At 44.5% G+C, this 13594-nt stretch overlaps 1 protein-coding gene across 1 annotated transcript; it reads right to left on the bottom strand.

Annotated features, from left to right (window-relative positions):
- Nucleotides 1-64: 64 nt before the first annotated feature.
- On the bottom strand, nucleotides 65-8631 carry LOC119803237 (retinol dehydrogenase 7-like). Its single transcript, XM_038314401.2, has 4 exons — nucleotides 8220-8631; nucleotides 5717-5975; nucleotides 1007-1164; nucleotides 65-481 (listed from the first exon to the last, which is right to left on the bottom strand). Exons 1-4 carry the CDS (start codon nucleotides 8530-8532, stop codon nucleotides 264-266), a joined length of 948 nt encoding a protein of 315 aa, XP_038170329.1. The 5' UTR covers nucleotides 8533-8631; the 3' UTR covers nucleotides 65-263.
- Between the last annotated feature and the right edge of the window lie 4963 nt (nucleotides 8632-13594).

Here is a 13594-nt window from a genome sequence, read left to right on the forward strand (position 1 = left end):
CTTAACTCTGTCTCCCTGTGGTCCACACCTCGCTGCTCCTCTAGAGCAAGGCATAGGACACAAGTAATCTTTCCAACATTTATTCTAAAATGAAAGGAAGCCGAAGAAGGCCATGGTTTCAATACAAATCAACAATTGTTTCTCAGTCTTGGTGAGATTCCATACCACCAGCGTCACCGTCTCCCTGCCACAGGTTGCTCATGCGGCATTAGGACATGGGGTGCTGGCGGTGGCCCTCCCACTTCACTGCACAAGGGCAGATTTCACAGGGCCTGGGCGGGCTTTGCTGAGCTCCAGTAGAAGAAGGCATCTGAGAGGAAGGTGGGCAGGTAGCTCAAGGGGAGGTACAAGAGCTTAGCGTCCCAGCCGGCTGAGTACCGGGTACGAGGATGACAGGAAGTTAATGCATGTTCCATGCAGTCCGTCACCCAAGTAAGGTCCTCTGAGCATGTTTCCACCAGTGATGTTATTGTTTGCAGGTCTGCAGAGAACAAGACGCTATTCTGGTCACCTCCATATCTGACCACCCCTGCTCAGTGACCGACTGAAGAAAGCCTGTCTAGAACCCGGTGTCCAGTTGAGAAGCCACGCCCAAGCCTAGCCTGTCCCAAGTGCTCAGGAGGACACAAGCAAGTTTTAAGAAAGAACCGTGCACACTCAGTCCCCGGTATCCCTGTTCAGAGAACTCTCTGGCTGAATGGCTGGAAGATCTCACCCAACTCCAGACACTAACCCAAGCTTATGGAAAGCAGTGGTCTGATGCCACCTCCCACCCCTGGTATCATTTTTATCTGTGAGATAATGAGGGGTTCATATAAAACAGAGCCTCATGTTCTAGAAGCCAGAATGTCTTTGTGTGAGCAGAATCCCATATGCCCCCAAGGAAAGGGGACTAAACTTCTCCACAGTGGGAAAGACAATCTGGATGAGGCCATGGAGCAGTGACAGAAAGCAGAGACTCAGGACTTAGGACAAGACTTTTTCTCGGTTCCTAAAGGTCACTCACAGGACTGCAAAAATTTCTCCCCATAGATCTCTTTGACCTCTGAGCTGGCCTGGTCCCACAGCATCTTGATAATTGACGAGTGCCTGTCATTTATAGCGGTCTTGAAGCCCCCGGGCTCTACAATAGCCACCTTCACCCCAAAATAGGACAGCTCCCTCCTGTAAGAGAGCAGACAAATGTCAATGACTTTAGATGTTTGGAGGAAAAGAAAACAGTTAACAACACAACACAACGCAACAACAGGAGCCTGTGCTAAGGAAAGTTCAAGAAGGTTTGGGTCTGGTAAGTGCAGCAATTCAGGACAAAACTTTTGGGAAGTGTAGGAAAATAAGAATCGCAAAGCAGAGAGGGGAGCCAACCTGCAGTCTGCCTGGAGGCCTACACGTAGGCTCTCTGGGAGGTCCTGATCGCGCCTAGCATTACAATGAAGGGCAACCATGTGATGGTGCCTAAGGCCCTAGCAATAGGTGTTATCAGAGGTCCCAGTGGTTCTTAGCCAATGAGCCTACTACGCAATGTCAATAGATCAGAATGCAGCCCCAGGCTCTCCTCATTGCTGAGTAAAGGAGTGTGCTGTCTGCCTTTTGCCTGACTCCCAAAGTCTATGCCAGTGATGCTGTGCCTCTCACCCCTCCACCATGGAAGCCAAGAGGATCCAACAAAATCTGACACCAGAACAGGTGCCAGCCATCTCCTGCTCCTCATCTGTGGCACCGGACAGCACCCCCAAGGTGGAGTGTTTTAGTGGAAAGGCCCCTTGATGTTTGTGTTTTCAGTTCCCTCAGAGGAAAGCATTGGGACCCACTTTCTTTCCTTGTCTGGCTTTTATTTATTTATTTATTTATTTATTTATTTATTTATTATTTATTGATTGATTGATTGATTGGTTGATTTATTGATTTATTTATTTATTGTGCTGTCTGTTGTAACATGAAGGGGCCAGGCCTGCTTGTTTGTTGGGGTTTCTGTCCTGCCCAGTACCCCACAGCCGGCAAGCCCCAAAGAAATAATACAGAGATCTCTTTAAGTTATAAAGCTGATTGGCCCATTAGCTCTAGCCTCTCACTGGCTAACTCTCACATCTTGATTAACCCATTTTTCTCATCTATTTTAGCCATGTGGCTCAGTACCTTTTTCAGTGGTTGCAGATCACATCCTGCTGCTTCGGTGATCTGGGCAGGAGTGGGAGGAATCAACTTCCTCCTTCCCAGAATTCTCCTGTTCTCATTATATCATTTCTACTTCCTGTCTGGTTTTCCCACCTATACTTTCTGCCTGGCCAATCAGCATTTTATTTAAAACACGATTGACAGATTACAGACAATTCTCCCACACCAGTCTGTATTGTCTGTCTGCCCACCTGGTTAGGAAGGCATATTTTTTCTGCTTTGATTTGCCCGATGCCTCCACATAAGTGCTGTCCCCCACAGAAGGTGGAACCAAGGCTTGTCTTCTCATCTGGAGACATGGTGTGGGCTTAGAGCCGTGGCCAGAAAAACCACGGAAGGCCCCAATAATCATGAATCATGACACAATTTTCCACTCCTGTTGACCACTGTCTTTTCTTTTGACTGTAGCTCACCTGGTAGCTCCCTCTACAAAATGGGTAACCTCTCCATCACCCCCACCCTTTCCATGTGTGATCTCTCTATGACATCCAATGATGAGGAGACAGACAGTTAGAGACCTGGAATACACACTAAGGAGAGCACAGGCACAGTTAAGAGCTCATGTGCCACCTCCCATCAGATTCCCTCCTGCTGGTGGAGGCTATGCCTCGCCCAGCCACCCTTGGATTGAGATGCCTCAGTGTCTACCTGGCCCTGACAGCAGACTTTCTCCCCAATCTGGGACAAATGCCATTAACCAGCCCTGGATTCCCACTCCCACAGTTGAACTCTCACCTATCCAGAAGGCAGCTAATGAGTCATGCCCGGACTCATCTTACTTCAGAAAGATTCTCACTCAGACTTACTTTGATTGCTGTAGTCCCCTCAAAGCTGTGCCAGAGCCAGCCCCCTTTGGTAGTTGGAAAACAGCTTACTATGGTCAGGCTCAAGCATGAACAAACCTCATAATTAGTGTTCCATTGACCTTTGAACTGATCACTGGTGAGGTAACTCTGTCTGTCCTGTCTATCAGGCACAGATTTGCCATCAAATCTACTCCCAACAGATTTCTGATGTGGCCTTCAAGGCTGTCAAGCCTTGTACCATGCCGGACCATTCTGCTTACTTCTGCAATCTTATTCAACAGACACATGAAATTGTCCTATTAAATCAGAAAAGGGCAGAGGTTATAGCTTTGGACTCTTCATTTTTTGAAAAAGTTTGGTGTAATATAAAAAGGCTATTTGATCCCTCCTGGGTGCTCACATATGCCTTAATTGGCAGCGTGACACTGTTAATCTTTATTCTTTTTAAATGTTTCCTGCAGCATATTCAAGAGTAGTGGCAGCAACCAACCAAGGGGACTCTCAGGCACCCTTTTCTCAGTCCTCTGCAGGAGGTTATGCATGCCTGGTTATCTGAAATCCAAAAGGCTGCAGCCTTGTCTCCCCACCCTGGAAGCTTTCCAGGAATGAATGCTTTTTGAGGAATGGAGGTCAATGAAGGATAACAGCTTCTTAGCAGGGCAGTCTAAGACAGGCAAGGCAAAGTCCAGTTGCCGAGCCCACCTGAGGCAGGATCAACAAGGCCTGAGCAGAGAACTCTGGCTCCCGCTGAGTGATCATGTAATTAAAAAAAAAAAAAGGTGGATACATAGAAAGTAAAGGCATACAAGGCTGAGAGATGAGCCACCCTGGAGTCTGCCTGAGAGTCTAGCACAGGCACCGTGGGAGGTCCTGATTGTGCCTGACCAATGGATGGACCAAGTGATGCTTCCTGGGGGCCTAGCAAAGGGTGCTGTCTGTAGACTGAATAATAAAAGCCCAGAGACAGATATTGGGGTTCAAGCTGAAGATCAGCAAAGCAAAGCAGCCAAGCCACGAGAGAGTTCTTACCTCTACCAAGGCTCAAACCATCAAAGGGTCGATCCTGTCTTCAGAGTGACTGTGGACTGCAATGCTCTCCACCAGCCTCAGACTGTAATGAGCTCTCATCTCTTCCTACTGCATATACCTCTCTCCACCCGGCCATATCCCTCCCGTCTCTACCTCACTCATGCTGGGATTAAAGGCACATGAAACCCAAGGGCTGAGAGCATCTCTGTGTGAGTTCTATTTCTCTTTTTAGACAGATTCAATCTCGTGTTGCCCAGGGTGGGCTTGGGTCCTGGGGTTAAAGGTGGGTGGCACCTGTACATGGACTCTAGTGTCTTAGCTCTGCATTCTGCTCCTCAGGAAAACTTTATTTATTAAAACACAAATTAAATAGCACTATAACTGTCAGATGTCCTGATTGTGCCTAGTCTATCACAGGTGACCATGAATATTCAACGGATCAAAATACAGCCTAGGAGCTGGGAGGAGGGTATATACAGCTGTCCCCATTGGTGAATAAATGAGTCTGTTAAACAGACTTTTACTTGACTCCCAGTATCTATGCCATTGACATCACGCCTGCTCAACCCCTCCCCTGAGGGAGCCGTTAGGACCCTGTCACAGGCGAGTACAATGCTGCTGGGCTGTGGAGTGTCACTCCTATTATTTATTGTATGCAGCTCACTGCTCTAAATCTAGATATTTCTCTGCTATGACACCAAGGAGGACTTCTGTCCATAAAGAGTCACATGACTCACCAGGCTTGCCTAAATCAACTCCCCCTCATTCCTGGCCCCTGCCTTCACCTACTACTGGCTCAGGAAATCTCAGACCATTTCTTGCCTGGCTCCCTCAGATGCGTTCAGGGAGCTATTCTGTATAAGTGTTTGTAGAACTCAAACTTGAGATCTTCTTGTCCAGAAGCTAGCAGAAAGTCTAACCCCCTTTGCTACAGTGATACCACAGCTTCAGATGGCTGAATATATAGTATACATATTGTGTATATACAGCTCTCAGCCTCTGCACAGCCACCTCGTGAGTCTGCACAGATCCACCGCTGCCAGGGCTGACCTGCCTTTTGCTCCAGGATGACGCAGCACTGAAGGCACTCTGCAAATGTCACACTGGGCCTGCACTGTTCACATTTTTCTTATCCTGGAACGCCAGGATAAGACCCGTGCTGCAGGGCCCTCCACTCATCTGGTGATTAACGCGGTCACTACTGCTAATACCCTGTCTGTCCTGCCCGTGTTCTCTCTCTTTCTCTCTCAGTTGCTGGGGTTTTGGGTGTGGTTGTTGAGCTGTTTGTTTATCAGGGTCTAACATCTTGGCATGCTAGGATACGAGAATTGTAGACTTTGATATAGCTTGAGAAGAGAGGTCGCATTGAATACGATGCTCAGGCACCCCAAGGTCAATTCCCTACAGAGCATCAGAGAGGGTGAACATCTGGACTCTTGGCCAAGGCCAGTGCCACCTCAATGATTCCTGGTTGTACACGGGGCAAACATTCAGGACAGGGCAAGGGTAAATGAACCCAGGGGTTGGTCATCTACCAGGGGTATGGCAAGGGGTTCACAAGAAATGATCACCTTATTCCAGGGAGGCAAACGTAAGAGAGTGCCATAAACAGGATTGGAAAGCTCTTCATGAGGGTTTCTGAAAAGCTGTGATCAAATCAAAACCCCGCTGAAGGTTTTCCACAGGACGCCAAAACTCTCCATTACCTGAGGGAGTCCGAGAAGGCCTCTACACCATACTTGGAGATGCTGTAACCACCACCAAAGAAACAAATTCGACCCATGACGCTAGAAACGTTGACCACTCGGCCCCTTGCCTTCCTCACTAAGGGCAGCATGCTCAGAGTCACCTCAATCATGCCCAACAGGTTCACATCCAATATCTTTGCAAAGTCTTCTTTGTTCATCCACTCAATGGGACACACGGGAATGGAGATGCCGGCATTGTTGACCAGGCCCCAGAGTCCTGGGAAGAAGAAAGAATCACATTATACAGGTATAATCATAACTAAAATCACATTACAGTGGGTATGGCCATATGTACAGGCATTGGATGGAGAGTTAAATAGAAGTAACAGCATGGTGTCTGTGGGCTGGAGCTACCCATCCTGGTAGTCATGGCTCACAGCAGGATACCTTCCTCTTCCTTTGACTCCTGACAGCTCCCTCCCTGAGAATCCACAACCAGCGACTTCACATTTGCTAATAACCACGACAGATGTTGAAGACATATGGCGCCCCTGTTAATCTGGACGCGTGGAACTGTGTTTGCATCTTACAGGTTAATAACACCTGCAGGTGAGGGAGCAGAGGAAAAGACAAGACAGGAAAGGGACAGGGCAGAAGGCAGAGCTAATACCCTAGTGGAGTTTGAGAAATATGGACTGAACGTCTTGGCTGGAGGAGACCATGGAAAACCATGCTGCGTTCGTGCTTTGAAGAAAGCTGGCTTTGGCAGGTCCAGCATCACTACTGAACGACTTATCACACTTGGTGTGTTCTATTTTAAAAAGAAGATGTGACGTTGTGGAGGAAGATATAAAGCAGGGTGGGGGGGGGACTAAAGGAGAGAGAGGTGTTGGATTGATATGATACAAATTCACTGAATGACTCCATGAAATTACCAAACAATGAGTAAACAGTCTTAAAAATATATTGAGCCATGTTCCTGGGATGCTTGCCACACATGGCCAGCAAGAAGGGGAAGTGTCACTTCCTGCAAACAACAGGACATGAGCTCCACCCTCTGTCCCAGAAAATGGGGCCCTCTCTGCACAGTCAACCACAGGCCACTCTCACCCATTCTGCCAGTCTCTAGGCAGTGGATCTTCAGGGAGTCACCCTGCAAGATCTACCATCAGCTACACAATTGTCAGCACTGGACCCTGCTAACCTCCATGCGTAGAGAACAGGGGACTGGCTGATTTAAGAAAACAGGTCACTTTAGAACTGGCTCAGTAAGTCAGATGCCTCCTTAACTCAGTTCCACGCCTGTCTTTCTTGAGGTGAACATGTTTAATCAAGGAAATTTACTCTAGAATCTCAACATATTCATGCGTGCTGATAATTTTAGTAAATGGTTTCCCAAGACATTGCTTATAGCAAAAGAAAAAGAAAAAAAGAGAAAATAAAAGTAGGAAACAAACTGAACATGATGGCACATGAAACCAAAGCCCTTCTACAAAAATAACAACAACAATAATAATAAAAGAAAGAATTATGTGCTAAACATTCCAGTATTCACCTCAAGATACATTTAAATTCCTAAGGATAGATTAAAGTATTCACTGCTCCTAATCAGTGAATACCAATATTTGAATAAATGTGCTTCAGGTATCAAAACTGGTCATATTTTTAAGTGAAAATAATTCATGTATTTTAATTTCATATGAGTCAAAATGTTTATAGATTTTAGGTCCAGGGAGTGAGAATATAGGTTAATTTTAATTAAAGTTTCATTCCCAATGTTTTAATGAAAAATCATATTTTCAATTTATTCTTAGATTTCTTTAGCCACCTCTTTCTTGCTTGCTATTGGTATAATAAAAGAACAGCCAGCAGTGTTGGTACACCCCTTTAATCCGAGCACTCTGGAGACAGCTGCGGGGGGGGGGGGGTATATCTGTGAGCTTGAAGACACCCTGAGATGCACAAAGAAACCCTGTCTCAAAAACCAAACCAAAGCAACAACAAGGCAGCCCCCTTTTCAAGTATGTTGTTTCCTAAGTCAGTCCCTAATCTTGTCATGGCCGCTCTACACAGGAGCAGTCTTGTCTCCCTCCACAGAGGATGGCAGGTGACAAGTAAGAGCAAGGACCGTGCTGACCCAGGAGATCCACCCAAGTGTGGCCCAGATATCCTGCACACATAGCCCAGGGACAAATCCCATCCTCTGCTCCAGAAGGGACCCTGCTCTAAGCACCCAGCAGTCTAGATTGTCTGCATAGAGAAGGGGACAGAGCACAGTCAGGAAGCTGAGAAGGCGAATCCTCCACAGGGCACCTTCTTACCAAGACCAGAGAGACTGAGAGACAGCAGGTAGGGGCTGGAGAGAGAGAAAGTGCTCAGGTGATGTTCAGGGGAGAGCAGGAGGCTGCTGGAACTTCAAGTGCCCTAACTCACATAAGGCATCTTGCCAGGGAGTGTGACCATGAGACCCCTTCAAGCAGGGAGACAAACCAACAGACACAGACAGGGATCTCAATGGTACCTCTGTTCCCAACACGCTCCTTCACCCACTGGGTGGCTGCCACAATACTCTCTGTCTTGGTGACGTCAAGGATCACTGTCTCCAGCCTGTCCGATGTCTTGTTCCTCAGCTCCTCGGCTCCCTTCTCCGTCAGACATGCAGCCAGTACCCTCATGCCCCTCCTGTCCAGCTGTCTGGCCAGCAGGTTCCCAAAGCCCGAGTCACAGCCTGTGATGAAGACATGCTTGTCTTGGAGATGGCTCACCACCTGCCTCTCCCTGATCAAGCGCAGGAGGGTCCACAGGCCCCCTAGAGCTACCAGGTAGAGCCACATGGCTTTCAAAGGACAGGCACAGACAGTCTGAAACAGAGAGAACCTGGCCTCTATTCACAGAGGATAAAGTAGGCACACAGGACTCAGGAGACACAGAGGAATGAAGGCTTCTAGCAGGAAGTCCACACTTGGATCTCTGTCCGCTGCCTTTCTTGGTATTTATTCATTCATCACTCCTCTGCTCTCTCACCTGTTTGGTTTTGCAATATTCCTTTACCTGCTGCCAAAGAAAACATCACTGTCTACTCAGTAACACACCTCCATTCTCTTATGACCTTTGCTCCTTTTATTCATACGGGAATACGTGCACGCTTCCTTACACATCCCCACTACAGTCAATCCCTGCCCCACCTGTGTCTCAGCATCTTGCCCTCCACCTCCACAAATGCAGGATTTGTGAACATATTTAGGTGCTGGAACTCAAGACACAATTTACAAAAAAATCCTGCTCTGAGCTCAGGCCTCCTCCTCGGGCTCCTCAGCTAGAATCTCTTCTCAGAAAACACAGCTACTCTTTGGGTTTCTAGAGATTTAGGAGAGGCTAAAGTGAGGCCAGGGTAAGCTGGTGATTTCTTGATACAACAAGGAAATAGGAGGGGTCAATTATAAATTGGAAGGCTGACCCACGGAGGTACAGGCCCCACCTGCATCAACTGGAAGGAAGAGATGGGCAGACGGCAGTGTAAGATCACATTCAACAACATAAAGGGCAATATGGCAGCACCAGAAACTAGAGGCTCTACACCAGCAAGATCTGAACATCCCAACACAGATGAAGCAGGAGAAAACAACCTCAAAAATAATTTTATGAAGATAATAGAGGCCATTAAAGAGAAAATGAAAAATTCCATTAAGGAAATGGAGGAAAATACAAACAAAAATTGGAAGAAATAAAAAAATCCCTTAAAGAAAGCCAAGAAAACTAAGAAAAGCAATTAAACAAATGAAGGAAACAGTCCAAGACTTAAAAATTGAAATAGAGGCAATAAGAAAACACAAACCATGGCAATTCTGGAAATGGAAAATCTGGGTAACAGGAACTACAGATGCAAGCATAACCAGCAGATCGCAAGAGATGGAAGAGAGAATCTCAGGCATTGAAGATACAATAGAAGAAATAGAGTCATCAGTCAAAGAAAATGGTAAAACAAAAAATTCTTAACATCTGGGCTGGAGAGATGGCTCAGCAGTTAAGAGCACCGCCTGCTCTTCCAAAGGTTCTGAGTTCAATTCCCAGCAACCACATGGTGGCTCACAACCATCTGTAATGAGGTCTGGTGCCCTCTTCTGGCCTGCAGGCATACACACAGACAGAAAATTGTATACATAATAAATAAATAAATATTTAAAAAAAAAATTCTTAACATCAAACATCCAAGAAATCTGGGACACAATGAAAAGACCAAACCTAAGAATAGGAATTGAAGAAGAAATAGAAGTACAGACCAAAAGTACAGAAAATATATTTAACAAAGTCATAGAAGAAAAATTTTCCCAAACTAAAGAAAGATATGACTATGAAGGTACAAGAAGCTTACAGAACTCCAAATAGATTGGATCAAAAGAGAAAGTCTCCTCACCATATAATATTAAAAATACTAAAAATACAGAATAAAGAAAGAATACTGAGAGCTGCAAAGGAAAAAGGCCATGAAATATATAAAGGCAGACCTATCAGAATTGCACCTGACTTCTCAATGGAAACTCTAAATCCAGAAGGTCCTAGGCAGATGTGCTACAGACACCAAGAGACCTCAGATGTCAGCCTAGACTACTATACCCAGCAAAGCTTTCAGTCACCATAGATGGAGAAAACAAGGTATTCCATGACAAAATCAGATTTAAATGATATCCACAAAATCTGTCCTACAGAAAGTACTAGAAGGGAAACTTCAACCTAAGGAAGTTTGCTGCACCCACAAACACACAGGCAACAGATAAACAAACTCACACCTCACACCAGCAAAACCCAAAGAAGAGAAACACACAAACACTACCACCACTAACAACAAAACCCAATGTAATAGGAATTAACACTCACTAGTCATTAATATCAATGGATTCAGTTCACCTATTAAAAGACATAGGCTAGCCTGGTGGTGGTGGCACATGCCTTTAATTCAAGCACTCAGGAGGCAAAGGCAGGTGGAACTCTGTGAGTTCAAGGACAGCCTGGTCTATGAGAGCCAGTTGTAAGACAGGTTCCAAAGCTACAGAGAAACCCTGTCTGGAAAAACAAAATAAAACAAAGACACAGGCTAACAGAATGGATACAAAAACAGAACCCATCCTCCTTCTACATACAACCTCAACCTCAAAGACAGATATTACCTCAGAGTAAAGGGTTGGGAAAGATTGTCCAACTAAATGGACCTAAGAAACAAGAGGTGTAGCTAGCATAATATCTGACAAAATACACTGCAAACTAAAATTAATCAATGGAGATGGAGAGGACATTTCATATTCATCACAGGGAAAGTCCATCACAATGAAGTCTCAATCCTAACTATCTATCCCCCAAAAACAAGGGCACTCACATCTGTAATGAAAACATTACTAAAACTTAAATCATACATCAAACCCCACACACTAATAGTAGAAGACTTCAATACCCCAATCTCACCAAGGAACAGGTCTGCCAGTCAGAAACCTAACATAGAAATAAGGGATTTAACAGATGTTATGACTAAAATGGACTTAACAGACATCTACAGGACATTCCATCTGAACACAAAATAATATACCTTCTCAGCACTGCATGGAACCTTCTCAATAATTGACCATATACTCAGTAACGAAGCAAACCTCAACAGATAAAAAAAAATGAAATAACCCCCTGTATCTTATCAGACCACCATGACTTAAAGTTAGAATTCAACAGCAAAACTAATTGCAGAAAGCCTACAAACTCATGGAAATTTAACAGTTCTCAACTGAATCATCACTGGGAAGGAAAGAAAGAAAGAAAGAAAGAAAGAAAGAAAGAAAGAAAGAAAGAAAGAAAGAAAGAGAGAGAGAGAGAGAGAGAGAGAGAGAGAGAGGGAGGGAGGGAGGGAGGGAGGGAGGGAGGGAGGGAGGAAGGAAGGGAGGAAGAAAGGAAGAAAGTAAGTCCATGAATTCAGCGAAAATGAAGGCACAACATACCCAAACCTTTGGGACACTAGGAAAGCAGTGCTAAGAGGAAAGTTCACAGCACTAAGTGCCTACATAAAGAATGTGGAGAAATCTCATACTCATGACTTAACAGTACACTTGAAAGCTCAAAAACAAAGAGAAGCAGACTCACCCAGAAGGAGTAGTCAACAGGAAATAATCAAATTGAAGCTAAAATCAATAAAATAGAAACAAAAGAACAATACAAAAAATCAACAAAACAAAAAGTTGGGTCTTAAATAAAATCAACAAGACAGACAAATCCTTATCCAAACTATCCAAAAAGCAGAGAGAGAATATCCAAATTAACAAAATCAGAAATGTAAAGGAGGATATAACAGCAGACATGGAGGAAATCCAGAGAATCACCAGGTCATACTTTGAAAACTTGTTCTCCACAGAATTGGAAAATGTAAAAGAAAAGGACAACTTTCTTCATAGGTACCACATATCAAAACTAAATCAAGACCAAGTGGGCAATTTAAATAGACCTAGAACCCCTTAGGAAATAGAAACACTCATCAAAAGTCTTCCAACCAAAAAGAAAAGCCCAGGGCCAGATGGTTTCAGTGCAGAATTCGACCAGAATTTCAAGGAAGAGTTCATATCAATGCTCCTCAAACTGTTCCACTCACTAGAAACAGAAGGAACATGCCAAGCTCCTTTCACAAGGCTACAGTCACCCTGACACCCAAATCACACAAAGACACAACCAAGAAAGAGAATTGCAGACCAACACCCCTCATGAGTATTTTATTGAACAAAACATTCAATAAAATACTGGCAAACAGAATCCAAGAACACAACAACAACAACAACAAAATAAACCCCAGGCTGCATCCCAGAGATGCAGGGATGTTCAACATACAAAAATATATCAATATAATCCACCATATAATTAACTAAAAGAAAAAAACACATTATCATCTCATCAGATGCTGAAAAAGCATTAGACAAAATCCAGCACCCCTTCATGAGAAAGGTCTTAGAGAGATCAGGGATACCTAAACATGATAAAGGTAATATACATCAAGCCAGCAGCCAACATCAAATTAAACAGAGAGAAACTCAAAGTGATCCCACTAAAATCAGCCAGAAGACAAAATTGTCCACTCTCTCTGTTCAATCTTGTACTCAAAGTTCTATCTAGAGCAGTAAGTCAACAAAAGGAGATCAAAGGGAGACAAATTAGAAGAAAACGAGTTAAACTTTCACGATTTGCTGAGATATGATAGTTTACGTAAGGGACCGCAAGAATTCTTCCACAGAGTTCCTAAAGCTGATAACACCTTCAGTAAAATGGCAGGATACAAGAGTAAATCAAAAACAAACCAAAAAAGAAAAACAGCAGTAGCCCTCCTATATACAAATGATAAATGGGTTTCAGCACCGTGAGTTAAACTTAAGTCTCTCTGTGTCCTTGCATCTCCGCCCTTCCTCATTCCTGAGCTCTCTTTTCCCTGTCCCCAGGTCCTGCATAACCTCTTCCTGCCTAGATATTGGCCATTAGGTCTTTAATAAACCAATGAGAGTAACACATCTTCACAGAGTACAAAAAAGACTATTCCAGAGCCCTCATATTTCTCTGATGCTCCAAAGAAGAGGTCTAAGATTGGTCCAGCACTCATGATCAGCTTCCTCACAATCTACAGTCTTTAAAGTCAAGAAATGCTATTGTGTTTTTCAAAAATGTGATTTGTATGTGAAGGTGTTTGTAGGTGCATATACGCATATATGTTGAAATGTATGTAGAAAGAGCTGGAAATCCAGGAGACCTCATATTCACACTTGCCTTCCACTCACAGTGATCCTCCTCGCTCAGCTTTGCAAAATGATAACATTCCAATGGTGACAGGCATGTGTCACAAATCAAGATGCTGTGGTTCGGGGCCAGCTCAGAAGTCAAGGA

Source organism: Arvicola amphibius, chromosome 17, assembly GCF_903992535.2.
Source record: "Arvicola amphibius chromosome 17, mArvAmp1.2, whole genome shotgun sequence".
Lineage (NCBI taxonomy): Eukaryota > Metazoa > Chordata > Mammalia > Rodentia > Cricetidae > Arvicola > Arvicola amphibius.